Source organism: Corvus kubaryi, unplaced genomic scaffold (genome assembly GCF_017639235.1).
Source record: "Corvus kubaryi isolate FWS band 111438036 unplaced genomic scaffold, C.kubaryi_AGA036_p1.0 split1-37296, whole genome shotgun sequence".
In the NCBI taxonomy this organism is placed as follows: Eukaryota; Metazoa; Chordata; class Aves; order Passeriformes; family Corvidae; genus Corvus; species Corvus kubaryi.
This window is the reverse complement of record NW_024582075.1, coordinates 6,726,688-6,745,481: the sequence shown is the minus strand read 5'-3', so window position 1 is coordinate 6,745,481 and position 18,794 is coordinate 6,726,688. Positions and strand designations below refer to the sequence as shown.

At 39.9% G+C, this 18,794-nt stretch overlaps 1 protein-coding gene across 6 annotated transcripts in view; it reads right to left on the bottom strand.

Moving 5' to 3' along the window:
* The window catches only part of PCSK5 (proprotein convertase subtilisin/kexin type 5), a 229,293-nt gene that overhangs the window by 123,127 nt on the left and 87,372 nt on the right, over positions 1-18,794 (bottom strand). For all 6 annotated transcript variants that reach the window (XR_006013538.1, XM_042012677.1, XM_042012675.1 and 3 more), the window contains exons 6-7: positions 16,034-16,122; positions 10,177-10,349 (exon numbers count right to left, since the gene is read on the bottom strand). Coding sequence is in view for 5 of the 6 variants with exons in the window: in XM_042012677.1 (XP_041868611.1) it covers positions 10,177-10,349; positions 16,034-16,122 (262 nt within the window). In the remaining variant the exon portion in view is untranslated. The remainder of the gene's footprint in view (positions 1-10,176; positions 10,350-16,033; positions 16,123-18,794) is intronic.

Here is an 18,794-nt window from a genome sequence, read left to right as displayed (position 1 = left end):
AGAACATGTCTGATATATTATTTTCTACATTTTTTTGGTACTACATGCTGACTATCCATGAAAAAGCTCATTTTTCACAGAAAGCAAAGGAGAGCAATTTGAAGGTTAGCTTTGTGTGAGGAGGAAATGGTTGGAAACCAGGAGATTGGTGAAGAGAGAGAAAAGTAAGTTGGTTTTAGAATTGTTTTTGCTCAGAGACCAACCCTGCACCTGGGAGATGTTAGAAAATACTCAGTGTGAGAGAATTCACGTAGTTCTGTTTGCTTTGGGTTGTTTTCTGTCTGCTGAAGAAGAAATGAAATTTTCTCAGAGTAGATAACAGGATGTTGTTAAAGACTTAAAAGCATTCTTCCCATAGGCTGGGGGCCTCTTTGTAAGGGGGGGAAGGAAGATATGAAGTTCTGAGATTGTAAAACACAGCCCAGTGAAGATTCATGCATGCTCCAGGCTCTTTGATATGTAACGAAGGGCTCAGGCCCTGATAAAATGAGGTTAGCAATGTATATATACAACTTTGTTTCTTTGTATTCCTCCAGGCAGTGACATGATGGAATAAATCTATTCTTTGTACTTCAGATGTGGGTCGTGGTCGTCTTGGTGTTAGCTGCATATATTTGGTTCACACACTTTGTTCATATATTTCCCAAACAAAATAAAGTGCATAGCATCAAAGTTCATCCAGGTATCACTGAGCCTAAATATTATTTCATTCACTGGAAGGCAATATCCCAAATTCTACTTTGTTAGAATGTGAAAAGTTGCTAACTATGTGCAAACAGTAGAGCAAAGGATTACTATTATTAGCTTAATGATGTGTTAAGATTATCACCTAAACTCATTTTTACTGGAAAATCCCTGTTTGAAGAAAAGGACATCGTATCAAGTGTAAAGCACATCTGCAAAGTCATTAAGGCATCTGAGATACATGTATCAATCAAATGCAAGGTAGTAAGACCTAGAAATTAAGCCTATTGGTAAGAAATACAGGTAGCTAGACAAACTTTCGCAAAGCGGTGGCTTAGGAAGTCTAGGGCTATGGAAGATAATCAGCTGGGAATGAGCTGCCCTAAAATAGTCTGCTCATTGGATTGGTAAGTAAGGTCTGTATGAACGTGTCCAGGGAATACGGAAGCAGTATTGTGCATGTGTAGAGAATGCTAAAACTTGCATGCCCCATTCTGGTATCCACACTTGAAAGAATAATGCCAGAAAACAGAACGTGTTTCAGAAAGAACCAGAAGAATGAAATTTGGAAATTCTGAGAGAAGGAAACTGGATATACAAAACATCACTGTTAAGATTGTAGAACAGATTTTAAAGAACAGTAAGGTGCACTTGCATTATTGGACAAAAGCTTAAAATGCAACACACACTCTAGAATTTCAGATAAACCTGTTAAGTTTTTGCCTGGTAACTTATTTTATGTAGAGAAATGTATTAGAACCAGTCTGTCTGGCTTCTGCGAAGATGTGATGAGCCCTACAAGAAATCAGTACTGAAACAAAAGAAAGTGAACATTTTTATAACAGCAAGGTGGGAGTGGAAATGATTGTACTGGAAGTAATATAGGCTCTGCTGGATAAACATAGGGGTCAAGGAAGTTATGAGTAGAGTATTTTAAGGATGAGCTGGGGAAACAAAGTTATTAGGTGATTTTGACCTAAAAGAGAAAGAGCATTTTAGTGAATCTAGTAATCACGATCACCTGCACCCAAGAAAATAATTCTGTCTGGAAGATGTGGAGAAGCACTACTCTAACGAGCAAGGAGATGGACAGACCAGTCTTTAAGTGATCAGTGAGTGTGGCATATCTATCACATCTAAATGAAGTTTGAAAGGAGACTCTGCTCTAAAAATATATCAGAAACAAAAATGGAGGGAGGAAAGGTATTTAAGATGAGGCACAATTTATGCCCAGGAACAAAGAGGCAGAAAACTGCACATGAGAAAACCCTGTTGTAACTTAGAAGAAAACCTCTAACCAATAGAATAATGTTGGCCATGAAATGTTTTCCCAACAGAATATGAGGGGGAAAAAATTCTGATTTGTTCTAGAATACAAAATGATCAATGTATTTAAAGGGCACAGTGCCTGTGGTGGTAGAGCGCTGTACTGGATGACCCACGCTGTCATTTCCTGTCTTACGTCCTATGTTCCAATTCAATTTATCCAAGAGATCACTTGGTCAAAATCTGTAACGACTTACATGTGGAGTTTTCTAACATCATAAGATGCACCATAAATACAGCAAAAGAGGCATTTTACAGCAGACAGGAAAGTAAGAAACTTAGATGGGTAAGCTATAAGCTTACAATAAGCTTATTATTTGTAATATTATTATATAACAATAAGCTATATTATTTTCAATTGTGAAGATTGCTACTGCCTTGCAAAGACATGGACATAAGATTTCAGTTAAGACTGGCTCTTCCCAAAAGATGTAGAGAAACCAGAAAATAATAGATGGATCAGCAAAACAGGGATATTGATGAAGCAATAACCAGATGAAGTTCTGCTGATTGGGCTTATGACAAAAGACAGGTGTAGATGATAGATGTTAGAACTACAAGTATCAAGCCAATGGTGCTATGTCTTGTGACATCAGCAGGAAGAAATACAATGATAAAATACTGAAGGACTTTTTCAAGCTCTGTTATGTAATCAGCATCCACCTCTAGTACAGAGCCAATCAAAGTTTAACTCAGTGTGTTGAAGCATATATATATACAAAATCACATGTTCAGACTTTATATCACAGATGCAACTAGGATACACAGTATATATGCAAATCATACAATAGATAAATGCCAGGACTTAACACTAGATTAAATCAGCATACTGGAAGTCATGTCTTCTGAGACCATTCCCAAGCACAGCACTAATTCCTCTGATTGATCTTCAACAAGTAATTTTTTGCCAACTAATTGGAAACATGCAGGAAGTCTCGTGCATGTAAAAGATGTCCACATATGATCACAGACACGCATAAACACAGGTATGTGTTATTTAGACTCAAAAAACAGCTGTACAAGGTGAAAAAGCACAATACACAGTTTTAAAAACCATTAAAAAACCCCTCTGTGTCACTTTAAATGTACTAAAAACCAGCCATTTTGACACATCTGACTAGAAGTCTTCCTGCTGTAGCTTCTACCTTTGATTTCTGTAATGCAATTCTCCGGCAAAGTAAAAGAGAACAACTTCTCTTTCTGTAGACAACACATCCTACTCAGAATGATGCAGACACATGATGACAGGACAAGAAAATTTAATAGAAACATCTGTGGTAGAACACAGGGAGCAAACGTTTGCCTAAACACTTGCAAATGATGAGCAATCTCTTCCACTTTCAGAGCAGAAACATATAGTAATGATGATGATGATAATAATAAATGTGAAATCATTCTTCTTGATTTCTCTTTTTCTTCCCTTTTCTCCCTCACTCTTGCATGTGGGTAGGAGGCTTGTTTAGTGATTGTAAGAGAGCCTTTCTGCTCCCAGCAAGCACTTTGAACATATACTCTGCAGCCAAAGTTGTTGAAGCGAGAGAGATGAGAAGGGGCAGTGATGATGGGAGGGAAGGCACCAAGCTGAGCTTGCACAAGAGGTTCAGCCACACAGCATCTGGTCATTAATGTCCATCAAATATTTTGGCTTGAGTCCAGCTTGCTAAACAGAGTGGTGTCACGGAAATAAGATGAAGGTCCCTGTGCCAAAAGTTTCCATGCAGATTTCCCTTCCTCTCCACCCTCTCTAGGTTATACTAAGGAAGACCCGACCAGCTGCTGATTTATATGTACTTCCTTACGTGTACTACAGAAACATAAAGCATGTGGTTGGTGAGACATTTGGAGAGTGAGATAACCAGCTCTTTGAAACCCTTCAACGTAAAACATCCACAGTGGTCACATATCCAGAACTTGACTATTAGGTCTTTGCCAAGCAGCAGTGAGAGAACAAGCCTGAATATCTGAAATGCTTTTCTCTCCAAATGATATTGACACTGATCCCAGAATAACAGGCTTATTTGTATGAATACAAATGAACTACCCTGATGCTGCATGGCAGAGCCATGAATCAGCAAGCTCAACTCCACCAAGTGCTTACAGCATTCTGCTTATTGACTGTGAGACACAGACAGGCATCTTAAAAACATTCTTAGATTTTATATTTATGAATCAAGGAAGGCTTTTGTGTTCTCCATTTTGTTCCAGACTCAGCACAGTCTTACTACATGATTTGGCCACAATCAAGTTATGCAATGCTAAGTCTGTTCTTGAGCGCAGGGTAAAATGTGACATTACATACCTAATCTTTCCTTGAATATGTTACTTTTGGATATACCACCATCTGTTTGATTTTTTTTTCAGGCAAATTCTGCATGATTACAATGGATTTTTCCTTGATATTATTAGGTCTACAAGTTCTAATACATTAGTACTTAAAACACAAGCGTCTAGAGTTTTCCCCACTTACGGCTATTTTCAAGAAAAGGACCTTCTCTACTGAAAGCATGATATGAAGGGAATTCTATATTTCCGCAGAAATTGCTTGATAGTAAAGTATCCAAGGCTTCTCTTTGAACTCAAGTATGTAAATTTAATAAAATTAAACCAAATGCCCTTAAACATGATATAAAATCATAGACAGGTTTAAAAAATGGTTTCTTCTACCTTTACCTTGATCCTGGGCAGAATTTTTAAAGCATATTTAACTTATGGGTTCATTTCATGAACTTATTTATTCCTCAGTAGCCTTTCTTTAAATAGATTTGTCTATTTCAGTTCAAGGCATGTCTTGTCTCTGTGTAATTCTACAGAAAAATTGTGCAGTCATCTTTGTTATTTCCTGCAGGATTTGAAAGGTGTAATCATATTAGCAGCAGATGTAAAATAATAATAGTTGTGAAACACACAGCATAAGCTGTTAATTGGAATAATACATGCTTAAGATAAATCAGGCGCTTTTTCATGGAACCCAGTCTCTCAAGAAACTCAACAATGGATGTAAATTGGATCCATTTTGTTTTTTCCATCATGACTATAATAAATTTAAAGTAATAATTGAGTTTGTTTATGCTCTAATTAAAGTTATTATTCAGCACTACCTTCAATTTTCTTAATTAAATCAGCCAGACAAAATTTCTTTTTCAGATGTTTTTAAAAATTTTTGGCATTTTCCTTTGCTGTTCCATTTTAAAATTCTAATATACAACTGTGTGTGTACATGCACAATAAATTAAGAACATCAATCTTCAAACTTTGTGTTGATCTGAAAGGAGGTTTTGGCAAATCTTCCTGTACAGATGTGTCCAGTGTAACCCAAACTATTGTTGTATTCCATATCTATCTGTGCCCCAAGTTTTTACTGTCTCTTTGAGATCTGGTGGCCAGAAAAAGAACAGTGAGGTCACGGTGTATGATAGTCCTTTCTTAAGGCATTCTGGGGGCATTCTGGCAAAAGTGCTCTTTCTCTTTTGTTCCTGCTGGGTGAGCTGAGGTAGTGCAAGGTAGACAGCAGCTGCACCACCATGCCAAGGAAAACAGAACAAGCCTCTCTCCATACAGTCACCCCAGCCTGCCAGCAATGCCCAGTCAAAGCAGGAGGGCATTGGAGTCCGAGTTGTCCATGCCTGCTGACTGCCATTTTTGCTGAGGAGAAGGTGAAGTCCCTCCATGAGTTCCAGCTGTTGACCCAGTTCCAGCCTCCAGGGATTCTAGGTTTTCTTTCTGTTTTGCTCTTGTTCCATGTTGGTTGTTATATATGGGGGCAGGAGGGTGATTTTTAATTGTGGAGGTTCGGTTGCTGTGCTGTTTTTTTCTCTTTGTGCTCTCTCTCCACCCCAGGTTGTCTGCAGAGGGTGCCATCTTGGGGGCAAGAGTTGTCTGCCATTTTCCCTTTGTCTCTCCACACACAGTCATCTATGGAGGGTGCCATTTGAGGCAGGGTTTTTCTGCTGTTTCGTTTTTCTTTGTTTCTGGGGAGTCCATGAGGAATCCAAGAAATTCAGCAACATTATAACTACTGATTATCACCGTTATTTTTTCCTTGTTCCTGTTTCATTTTTTAGGAAACCGTTATTTTTTCACTTATATCTTCTTGCATTCATCTCTTCTTATTGGTGAATAGGGAGTGGATAAAATGAAAAGGGGAGGTAACTAATTTTGGAGTATTCACCTCCTTAAATTGTCTTAAACCATGATACAATGTTACTTTAATTTGAACCACAGATGCTATCCTAGATGTTATATGGTTGTTGTTTGGTTCACTATTTCTGAAAAAGGAGAGTAAGGATCTGTACACAACATAATAAGCATTTTTGTCTGCCTATTATTACTGCACAATTATTGTGACTCCCTGGGGAAATCTATGTTTGGCTGAGTGTTGGGGTCCCTCCCCTGCCATGGAGCCCTGGGAGAGGGGCCCTGGGGGACAGACACGGGGTTTCCCTGCCCCTGGTCAGTCTCATTTCCCATTGGTTGGTTTGTGTTCCCTGGTGCGGCCAAGGACCCTTGGGTCCCGTGACTGCGGAGTTCCTGAGCTGAGCCCCGGCCATGCGGCTGGAGAAATAAACATCTCTGAAACATCTACGACGAATCTGTCCATATATACTTTGTTTCCACGGGACTCCTGGTTTGAAATATGCTTGTTGCAGTAATCCCCGCTGCAACAAACTGGTGGAAGAATGCGGGCAAGACACCGATCCCTGAGGAAAATTCGTGAGTAAAACCCACTCTAGACCTCTCTCTTCTCATCTTGGTTTGGATATTCTCTCTGGACTATGGAAGAATCGTGGGAAATGGGGCTCTCTGAGCCACAGAGAAAAATGTATCTAGACGTTAAACGAATCCTTGAACAACAAAACAAGAAAGTATTGGAACCGGGAGATCTAGAATATTTTTTTAACTGGCTTTTCAAAAGGTTCTCCTGTATTTCTCGAGACTTACTTTTTGATATCGAACCTCCTGTATCTTGTGAGGGGTGTTTCTGGGACGAGATATGGGATAAAGTATGGGATCAAAGAGAAGCTTTCCGTGCATCCCTTATAATCAGTGAAGCTCTTGAGGAGCATTTGTATGGTCCCATTACCCCTAAAGCAGAGGATCATACTTATCCCGTGGCCGAGGCCGCGTGGCCGCCATCCCGGGAGCACATGACTGCAGCCGTGCCGGCGGAGGTGCCTGCGCTGGATGCGCCCGGCCCCCTCGGGAGCGCGCGCCTTATGGCGGACCCCATCCCTGTCTCGGGGTCCCCGGCCACGCGGCCGCGAGTGAGGGAGCGATGCTGCAGGCGCCACGGGTGCCGTGGGCCACGAGCAGCCAGGAACCGGGCATCGGCGTGGCAGGCCGCTCTGAGCACACGGCTCGGAGAGCCCTGCGGAGGGAGAAGCGGCGGTTTCCACAGCGACACGAGAAGCCGCGCAGCGCAGCGCCGAGCCGGAACGGGGCCGCGCTCAAAGCAGCGTGGAGTTTGCGGAGCGGAACCACTCACAGGGCACGGAGCCAGCGGCGATGGCAACGCGGGGCCGCGCAGAGCCCGGACACGCGCCGGAGCAGCGCCACTCGGAGAGCGCGGAGCAGCCACAACGTGGGGCCCGGCCGAGACATCGGAGTCGGCGAGGCAGTGGCCACGCGGGACCAGCAGCCACGACGAACACGCAAGCATGTGATAGGAGAAGTTGTAGCCATGAAAATCACAGGAACTGTGAAATGGAACAACGTAAAAAACAACTATGGATTTATAACACGAGATGATACAGGGGAAGATCTATTCATCCATAGAACTGCCATTAAAAGGAATAACCCTAAAAATTACCTGCAAAGTGTAAGAGATGGGGAAGCTGTACAATTTGATACAGTGCAAGGAAAGAAGGGTTTTCAAGCAGCGAATGTTACTGGGCCTGGGGGTATTCCAGTCAAAGGCAGCCGTTACGCACAAAATTATAAACAATATCCATCCCAGCGGCTTCCCTACCCACAGCCTACTTCCCCCTTTTACCCTATACCCAATATGAACCCCTTCCTAAGTTTACCCCATCCCCAGTTTATTCCTAATCCGTTTTTCACCCCATGGCTTCCCTATACAATTCCATTTCCCTACAATTCCTCTCCGATGCCGAGGGGGGGCTGAAGAGGGGGAGGGAAGAAATTAAACCCTCTCCTGCCTCAGTTTCCCCACAAAGCATGCCCGGAGGGTTCTGTCTCCCTTCTGTCAGCCCTAAGATGTTCCACAGAATCTGTTTAGACATTTAAAGACTCAGGAGGGTGGTTTGTTTTGTCTTGAAACTGTTCTTGTTATGCTTATCCAGTTGTTTTCAGTCTCCTTTTATTAAAATAAAACGGGTGAGATGTTGGGGTCCCTCCCCTGCCATGGAGCCCTGGGAGAGGGGCCCTGGGGGGGAGACACGGGGTTTCCCTGCCCCTGGTCAGTCTCATTTCCCATTGGTTGGTTTGTGTTCCCTGGTGCAGCCAAGGACCCTTGGGTCCCGTGACTGCGGAGTTCCTGAGCTGAGCCCCGGCCATGCGGCTGGAGAAATAAACATCTCTGAAACATCTACGACGAATCTGTCCATATATACTTTGTTTCCACGGGACTCTTGGTTTGAAATATGCTTGTTGCAGTAATCCCCGCTGCAACAGCTGAGTATGTAATCACAACCTTGAACAATGAGCCCATTTTTGGGATATTTTGTCAATAAACATCCCAAAGAAAACTCATATTTTCTTCTTCAATTTGCCTCATCCTTTAAAATGACACAGCTTATGACAGTTAAGGAAATACAGAAAAAGTACCTTTATCTGAATACAGAAAGACATGGTTTATTAAAAAGAAAGAGAACAGGTTCATCTTGAATTCTTGGTCTAGAAACAGCCCAACAGGGAAGGTCATAGTTCCAATGTGCATTTACAATCTTTCAGTTTATATTATATTTTAAAGAATGAAAATTAGAGGTTAACATTAAAAGTTTTGTATTTCTTATCAGTGTACTTTTATGTAAGTTTTTAAAAGAACTTCTACTTCCTGAGTAGAAATGAAGAAGCTTTTGTAGTCAGAGACAGATAAAACATCCAAATATACAGAAATATTTAGATCTATTCAACTTTTCATGGGCAACTTCAGGCAGAACAAAGTTTGATGAAATGACATAAAAATTAAATGATAAAGATAATAATTTGACTTGCACCAAATATGACTTCTATTATTTCTCAAAAAAATATACAAAATATTTTCTGCATTGCTATCAGAAAAAGCCTACCTCAGAAAATTAAATGCTATGTTTTCACTATAGACTGGTGCTTATTTCAAATACAGAGCAATGTGCTGGTGAAATGAAATTCATCTGGGTTCTGTAGGGCATCTTCTCAAATTACTGCTATAAATGCCATAATAATAACAACAGTGGAACAATAATGTTTGTAGGCAAGATCTATGCTCTTGGCAAATTATTTCATATATTTATCCCCAGTTTGAGAACTTGAGATTTCAATGAGGAAATGGCTGAGTCCCTCTGGTACAGAAATTCAGGTTGAACTTTTCACAGTTGTCTTCCCTACATGAAATATGGCATTTAAACAAACACGTATATATGTTTAAACATAAAACTTTTTTGAGCAAGATCCCCGGCATCCTTGCAGTTCCATTAGTGTCCCCTTCATCACAGTATTGTAGATTCTCTGAGATCAGACATAAATGGTAAAAGAACCATGGGTGTAGACTTTTTTTGCCCCCAACTCCCTATTAAAATCATCAAGCTTACATTAAGAAATCAAGAGAAACGAAGAATGACAGAAGTGAAGAAAGAAGGAAAGACAATCAAAGGTTTTGCTTTAAAATGTCTTTGCAACTCAGATTTGATGATTTGGCACTGCTGTGCAAAGTAGCATTTCTCAGTCAATTTATTTCTAATTACATCACTACCTCAGAGCAGTTTTAAATGACACTGAGGATGATGTATTCCAGCTGAAAATGAACAGACCTGATACTTCAGGAAAGACTGACCATCAGGTCACTACAAAAGAAAAGTAAGTTTTTAGTTTTATGCAAAATAAGTTTTTTTCTTTCCTTCAAAGTCCTTTGCCTTTCCTCATTCTGAGCACTTGCATGCACTGGGCACAAGTACCCTTACACTTGCACATGAAAGCAGATGCAGGTGATGCACTTTGATGCCAACCTACCATTCTGATGCCGTTCTCAAAGGCCTGACGTGCTAGAGAAGCAGGTCCATCCACAGTCTTACCATCGTCATCAGGCCCCCAGCTGGCACTGTAGATGTGGATGTGCTGGGGATTAAGGCTTAGAGACTTTGCTTCTACCATATCTGTCACATCTCCATCCAGCATCCGTACACCTTCAGAGTGAAAAATACAATTAACAGTACAGACAAACTCAAAATTTTTCTTTTTTTTCTCCCCAGAGAAAATTGTTGTGTATGACATTGAATTGAATGATTACAAGAATTTTTACTGTTGTTAAAGGAAAAAAAAAAAAAAACAACAAAAAAATCTGTTTGGGTATCTGTTTTCCCAATGTAAAGAAGTCTCTAGAGTCTCTAAAGACTGGAAAGAAGTCTCTCTTCTTTCCCAATGGAAAAAAGTTTCTCTTTGGAAAAAATCAAAAAGATAGGAATATTTTCATCCTTCTTCAGGTTTTAAAAATTACATAAAAGTAATTTATCCACTATACAGCCTTCAAACTTCAACAACAAAGTTTTAAACTAAAGAAAATTTTAAAAAATACTTGAACCCTGAAATGTTTTTGTGTCACTTAAAGATAACAATTGATTTTCTTTCTCCTTTTATACTGCAGTGAAACTGCAGCACCTTCCTTGAGTAAATCACAGTTTTAATCATGCTAACAGATGTAATAAAAGGATCCCTACTGACAAATAACCTTGGTATTATTACTTCATTGTATGAGGCTGCAAGGAAGAAACTGGGGAGAACTCTCTTGTGTTAGTTGGGAACAATTACCACACACTAGCAAGGCAATTACAAGAGGTTATGAACAACTATGTAACGTTTTTCAACCTGAAATTACAATATGGTGAACATCCTTCTCTTGCAGAAGAAGCTTTCATGAGGTATGATCTGAAATTCTTATGTTCAAAGAATCCATTCATGTGGGTTTGGACAAGTCAATGTGCCAGCATTTCTAAACTGAAAAGCCTCATGATGTTTTATGATTACTAGACTGAATATAGTAGGCTGAAATCTGAAAACTGAGAAAATCTGGAATTTGTTTTTTTAACTGTAAGACTTTGTGGTTAAATCTGACTGAGTAAACCACCAATGCCAGTTTTAACCTAAACAAGAAAAAATACCTACATACAGCTAGTGTGACGTGATCAAAGGGAGGCTAAATATTAAATAAAAATGTAATAAAACTGTATGATAGAGGAATGATCACTTCCACAATTTACAAGTTAGATGCTCTTTCCCCTTTAAAAGGCCACTCCTACTTATAAGACAAATTTACGTATTTTTAATTACAGACACATTTCATTTTGCTTGTGAGCTCAGATTAAAGAAACTTGTGTGTTTACCAAGACTTTAACTTCCAATTAACAAGCAGCATAGGGAATGCTTTGTTGAAAGGGGACTTTTTTCCTTACTGTATCTGACTCAAAAATGAAAAGTGATTGTATTTCTCAGTTCACACAAACATTGCTTATGTTTTCTGAGACAATAAACTTCTACAAACTGTGATCTCACTATGAACTTTACTTTTCATAAAAGAGTCATTAAACTCTGAGATTCTAGGATTTCATTTTCTTTTGCATAATCACAGAAAATTAATGACGAGTGAAAGTTGTGTGCTCAGTTCCTTTAAAGCATATTAAAGTATCTCTCTAGTTCTAAATAAAGATGATAAAGGTACTCTGGTTTTGAAAGAAGGAAAATATAGCTTTCCTTTATGACTTTTTTAGCAAGTCTAAATACTGTATTCAACCAGTGAACAATAACTCCAAATACTGCCATTGGCACTTCCAGTAATTCACACCATTTTTTTTGATAACAGTGAAGTGGTCTACTCTAAAACACCACAGACAAGGTTGTGACTTAGGTGTTGTTTTCTCTCGGCAACAATGGACAGACATGCTTCAAAGCTGTGGGCTAAGGCCAACTGTTTGAGGTTCAACCAGGCCAAGTGCCAGGTTCTACACTTTGGTTGAAACAACCCCATGCAGTGCTACAGACTGGGGACAGAGTGACTGGAAAGTGGCCCAGGGAAAAGGAACTGGGGGTGCTGGTTGATAGCCAGCTAAACGTGAGCCATCAGTGTGGCCAGGTGGCCAAGAAGGCCAGTGGCATCCTGGCTTGCGTCAAGAGCAGTGGCCAGCAAGACCAGGGAAGTGATTGTCCCCCTGTACTTGGCCGTGGTGAGGCTGCACCTGGAGTTCTATTTCCAGTTCTGGGCCCCTCACTTCAAGAAAGACATTGAGGTGCCAGAGCAAGTCCAGAAAAGGGCAGTGGAGCTGATAAAGGGTCTAGAGAGTAAGTCCTATGAGGAGCTGATGAGGGTGGGGGTATTTAGCCTGGAGAAAAGGAGGCTCCGGGGAGACCTTATTGCTCTCTACTGTTATCTGAAAGGAGGTCGTAGTAAGGTGGGGGTTGGCTTCTTCTCCGAAGCAACTGGCGACAGGATGAGAAGACGTAGACTCAAACTGCACCAGGGGAGGTTCAGATTGGACATCAGAAAGAATTTCTACTTGGAAAGGGTTGTTTAAGCAGTGGAGCAGATTGCCCAGGGAGGTGGTGGAGTCACATCCCTGGAGGTTCAAGAAATGACAGGACATGGCACTTAATGCTGTAGTCTAGCTTACAAGGTGGTGGTAATTAGTGAAAGGTTGGATTTGATGACTTGGTTTTATCAAACCTAAATGACTCCCTGATTCTGTGCAACATGACTTTGAACAACAGACATCTCACTAGATATTTGCAACGAAAATAATGCCATGCCCTTGCCTTGCTTTGCCTTGCCTTCCCTTCCCCCCACCAAATGTCTGCAATGGTTAAGTTTGCTGATCACACATCCTCCAAACTGCATTTGGCATGTGGTGATAGGACAACAAAAGCTGTCCAAAAGGCAATTATCAGACTGTGTTTGCAGACTGTTCCTTCTAAGACTTTAGAGCCCTATAAACTTTTCCTAACATTTCCAGTAATTGCAAAACGTAAGTAGCTTTTTACTCAGAACAAACTTTCAATGAAACGCAGGAAACATGCAAAACTGAGCTGAAAGGATGTTTTCTTTTAAAATGCTTGTTTTTAATCAACATCTGACTTAACCTTAAAGAAACAGCTAAACTAATCCTCATCAGCTGAAGACAATATACATCTGTTGTGCCATAATTCAGTGTAACTGTTTTCCCATCAGGACTTGAGCCCAGCCAAGTAACTAAGCACCCAAATCCCCACAGCTGTTTTACAACTTCCACAATCAGTTTGCAACAATAACAGCAAGCTAACCAACTCTTCCTATAAAAAATCTCTTAAACTCTGTACATGGGAATTTGTTTTGTGTGATTATTGCAAAGTGTAAATCTAAAAAAAAAAAGAATCTATCCCTTTGGTGCACTGGTTTGCCTTTTAGTGAAAGGGACTGTAGCTTAGCTAAGCAGAACCTTGCATAATTTTTTATAAGAAACTTGTCGCAACCTGTAGAAAACTGAAGGGATTGCAATTTTACTAAAATTTTCTTTTCTACAGATTACATCTCCACTTACACCATTTTAAGAGAAGGCTCAGACTTTCTAAGAAACTTGATCACCAGAGGTTCTTAAATGTTTGGAAATGAGACAAGGAGCACAAACATATTTAGAAGAAAATCAGCATTATTAATGGATATCTTGTTAACAACTTCCCATCAGACACTAAGTGGATTTGTTCAGCTGCCAGTATTTGATGGTATATTGATGGGACGGATTTTTTTCCCTTTTGCTTTATATCCTTAGTATCCCTTATGCATCCAGAAATGCTTTTTGGTTTGATACTTAAGACACTTACCTTGGTGGAGCAAATTCAACATCACTGTCAGCAGGTGCTCCCCTACATAAGGAGAACGTAATTGCTTTACCTCAGCTCCAGTTTCTTCTCCAAGAATACCCCAGGAGGGCCTTTAAATCCCTGGGAAACAAGTGAGCTGAATACTAATTCAGCATGATTTGATTCAAAATCTTTACACTCTATCTGGCCTGTAGAGAGGGAACACAACCACTGTATATTCACATGTGTAGCTTATGGCTGTTCTGAGGGAAAGGACCAAGGCATGCCAAGTAAAGGTCAGCAGCAGCAAAGCTCTTAAACATATTCACCCAGTGGAAGAGGATGCTTAACCTACCTTCCCTGGAACTTCCTCTTGGCTGATTTTCTGCAGATTATTTGTTGAGCTTCCTGAAGTCTTATTTCCAAATGCTGATTCTTTTAAAAAGTGGCACCTCAAATAAGGTTTACACACTGTTACTGATTTCTTTCTTTTAAGAATAAAAAGGTACACGTATCTAGTCTTTACTGTTTCTATTACCTGCATACTGTGTCCATCTGAATCAGTTTTTACACTCTGTTTAGAAAAGGTGGTGAGTCAGCTAATATGCCTGGAAGGTATTTACTATTATTACACATTCCTAATGCTTAATAATTAATAAGCTATTAAAAAGCCACTGTTACTTCTGGAGAACTTTTCAAAGCCACGTCAAAGCTGTTGCAGCTTGTGTGACTATTCCACTCAAAAATGAAACTTCTCCAAAAGCCATCTCTTATTTCCATCAGTGCAGTAACTCTCTTCTGGTTTGACAACTCAACAGATCTGCTATCATAGCTGCTGGTACACAGTTAAATGCCATATTCACGTGAGACAACTTGTTCATCTGTCACAAATTCCCTCACTTGACCAGTTCTGATTTTCTAAACCACTCTGACAGGGTAGCTTGGTGCAGGAAGGCTCTTCACCTGAGGGGAAATTTTTTTTCTGCATCACTGTAACCTTAGCCTGGATCTGGTATTGTCTACCCTAATTTTGTTTGCCCAGAAGGAAAACAGAAAGCTGACATGAAGATGATGTTGTGTGCTTTGGCTAATTTGAAATGCATCTGTGCTCACATTTGATTTGGATCAAACTTTTACTGACCCATCAGAGAACAGATGCGGTATTTTTAATACTGGAAACATGGTCTCTACTCTGCTCATAGTTTTGAACTGTCCTCTGGTGTAGGAATAGGTAAACATGTTTGTGTTTTCACAGATGGTCTCCATTTTAGGGTCTATTTCGAAAGGCAACAATTAATGCGTTTGAGCTACAAGTCTGTCAATGGAAAGCCAATATACCAATCCCATGACTTCATCAAAAGCCCAGAATAAAACTTCACTAGAAGTATTACAATCTGTCACAGGCAGGCTACAACCCAGGAGACATGCAGGGGACATCTTGAAAATCATTGTCACAAACTAAGCTAAAGACATTAATTGAACAGCCAATGACTAAGAATTCACAGAAACCACTTGAAACCTCTTGGCTGAATGAACATAAATATGTGATCAAATATTGATTTTCAGGCAATAATATCATCACCCATAGGGATCAAAAGAAGATTCTCACCAACCACAGACATACAACAAAAAAATGCATTATGTTTTGAGAGTGTTTTGTTTGGGATCAATATGCACAGCAATATTACTGATGTGTACTTTCACTTATGGTTTGTCAAAGCTCATCACTTATGAGCTCTGAATCTGTGAGAAAACCCCAGTGTCCTAATTCTGGGGTCATGTTTTCATCAAAAGTTTCACTTTCTACTTTTTGATGTGTACTGAGAGGCAGTGTTTCAGAGTGTTTCACTGCAGAAGGGCCACCACAAATTCCTTCAGCATTGATATTGAACGACCACTCTGAAACTGAGCTTTACTAGCTAACACAGTGAGGCTTGTTCATACAAATTCTCCTTCTCTTGTTGAGAAAGGTCTGAATGCACCATTTAGCACAAATGGCTCCTTGGTTACATTTTTTTTTTTTTCTGTGGGAGATTGTTTCACATACCTCCAATCTTGGCATTAAAGGCGATTCCTACTGTGCAGTGTGAGTTGTTTGCCGTGGCTGCCACTTCTCCAGCACAACGGGTTCCATGCCTGCAGTCAGACAAACATTTTTCCAAGTAAGCACAAACCATTGGGATTAAAGGCTTCGACTTTGCTTATCCTCAGGTGCTAAATGAACAACTATCCACAATGTCTTGCACTACTTAACCCCTCACAGTAATTTACACCCATGTTACAACATTCCTCTGAACATGTTTTAACATTATCACAATCACTTTAAACTCTTCATGTCTGTTGGAAACACTCACAGTTTGTAATAAAGACATACAGCAATGACACGTAATTCACAGCAACAGAAAGGAGTCTTAGATATCGGTTCTCAATTTTGAACAAAATCCTGTATTTAAACAAAATGTTTGTCCAGAATTCTCTCACAACTGCTCCTATTGCTAGTATGTGTATCTCCATCCAACCTCCAGCACACACAATACGCCACGAGGAAGATGAGATTACACCAATGCCCACACTGCTGTTTAGAGGTGAGGCTAAGGCTAGCTATATGCCAGGTATGCTCAAAGCTAAGGCACATCTTGGTCCTGCCTTGGGCCAACCCTGCAAACCTGCTGCCTTTCTGGGAGGAGTAAAAATGTCAGAAGCATCCTTCACATCAGAGGTATACTCTGCACCTGGAAGCAGAGCTGAGCTGGAAGTGTTAAATTTCAAGAAGTTGCTGAAGGAAAACAAAATGTCCAGTGGTTGCTCACCCTCTTCCCCACTGTGCAAAGCCACAGTGGGATGCTTTGCCTAGCCCTGGTCCGTGCTCTCTACAAGGTGATGGTGGCCATCCATATTGTCCCCATGGTAGGGAAGCTGCCTCTATGTTTTGTGATTTTTGCCTTTAACATGGGTTTCACAGGGTGTTTTCTGCTAGTAAGTCATGCCCTCACCCATGTGCAGTTAAGCAGCTCCATTGCAGAAATGTGACACAAGCAAGATGGAGCAGGCAGGGAACTTTACAAAGGTGTTACGAAGAGGAGATACAGAGTTTCAGACTAGACAGCAAAAGAGATGGGGAGTTGATGAGACAAAGATAGAAAGATAATATAAGGCTTAGGTAGCCACAAAGAAAGAAGTTTAAGATAAGGCTTGGGTAGCCACAAAGAAAGAAGTTTAAGTAGTCAAAGCAAGAAATAGAAAACTACATAGCAAGCACTTCAGAGAAGGCTAGCTGAGATCAGCTGTGTACACAGGCACTCTTCTCCTGGTGGTGGCTGACAGACTTGCTTACACACACATCTCGGGAACACAGGTGCTTTTTAATTAAAGTTGAGGCTCACACTACAGAAAAGAATCACCATTGCTTTCACTTGGTACAGCCTGTTTTGGGTAGAGTCATCCCTTATTTCATTATTATTAGTGTAACTTTTCCCTCTTAGCCTTTTAAGACACTTAGACAGGAGACACGAAGGTGACTTGTTTGGAATGGATTAATGTAAAACAAGACCAACAACTAGGACTAGGGAAAAAAAGAAGAAACAAAAAAATAAGCACTACAAGTGATCAATGCTAAACTGCTAAAATGTCAGAGAATATAATTCAGTTTATTTGACAAATAAGATACATATAATCTATAAGAAAAGTGTAATCTTTATTCATAAAATCAAAGTGACAAGTTGGAAGCTTGGAATCCAGATTAAGATTTCACAATTATATTAACTAATTTCCTATTGATCTGTCACAATTCACTATTTGGTTGCCAAACTTGACCAGAGAATTTTTCAAGACTAAATTTGAAGTTTATTTTTCATATGAAGACTAATTTTAAAGCTAAATTCTTCTTCATTTGAAAAAAGCCTGTTTGACTTTAATTGGTAAATGAATGTCTTATCCATTTACAGAATTATTTTGAAAAGCCTGAAGTAAATAATTCAGAAATCACAGATGAAAACAAGTTTTGAAAAGATCCTTCTAATTTTCAAGTATTTTTAAGTAGTCTCTAGCTCTGTGTTTCAAGTAATGTCTTTTAAGAATGTCCTAATGTTTAAATGAAAAGACCTGTCTTAAAAATTATTTACAATACATGATATCCAAACATCCCTTCTTTTCATTATGATTTTGTTAGGTGTCATATGCAAGTTTTGAAGTGTTATCATGCAAACATCAAAGCACATATGACTGTCTCTAGAAATGTAGAAATACCTGCACACATCAGCTCAGTGCATGTAATTCATTAAAAAATCACTGCCTGCCTGGTGAAAGGCATGTGGCTAAGCTGTAGCTTCCAAGACGGAGACTGCATTGCCAAGAAATCCCTCATGGTTACCAAGTTTGGGAAGAAATGATGGGAGGAAGGTCTTTCAGTAGAGAAAGTGAACAGATAGAAGCCACACCCGGAGGAGGGAGGCTGAAGAAGAATGGAACAAACAGCTCAAATTTTTCCTTGGCTCCAAATGGAGTATATGGATACCTGCTACTTTGGTAGCTACATCCAACAGGGCTTGTCAAAAAGATTAGATTTCCACTGTATCATCAAACATGTTGGTTACCCCAGGGCCAAGAAATGTGTGCAACATCAGGTCTGCTCACACCACTTTTTCTCAGAGGGGGAAACTTCCTATGCATAAAGACAATGCATTAGTACTAAGAAATAAAAATCCAACTTAGTCACTGTTATAAATTAGGGCAGAATCCCAGGGATGGAACCTGTAACATGAACTAAGCTATGTGGTTGGCAGAGATTGAAAATTATAGGAATAAAGGAA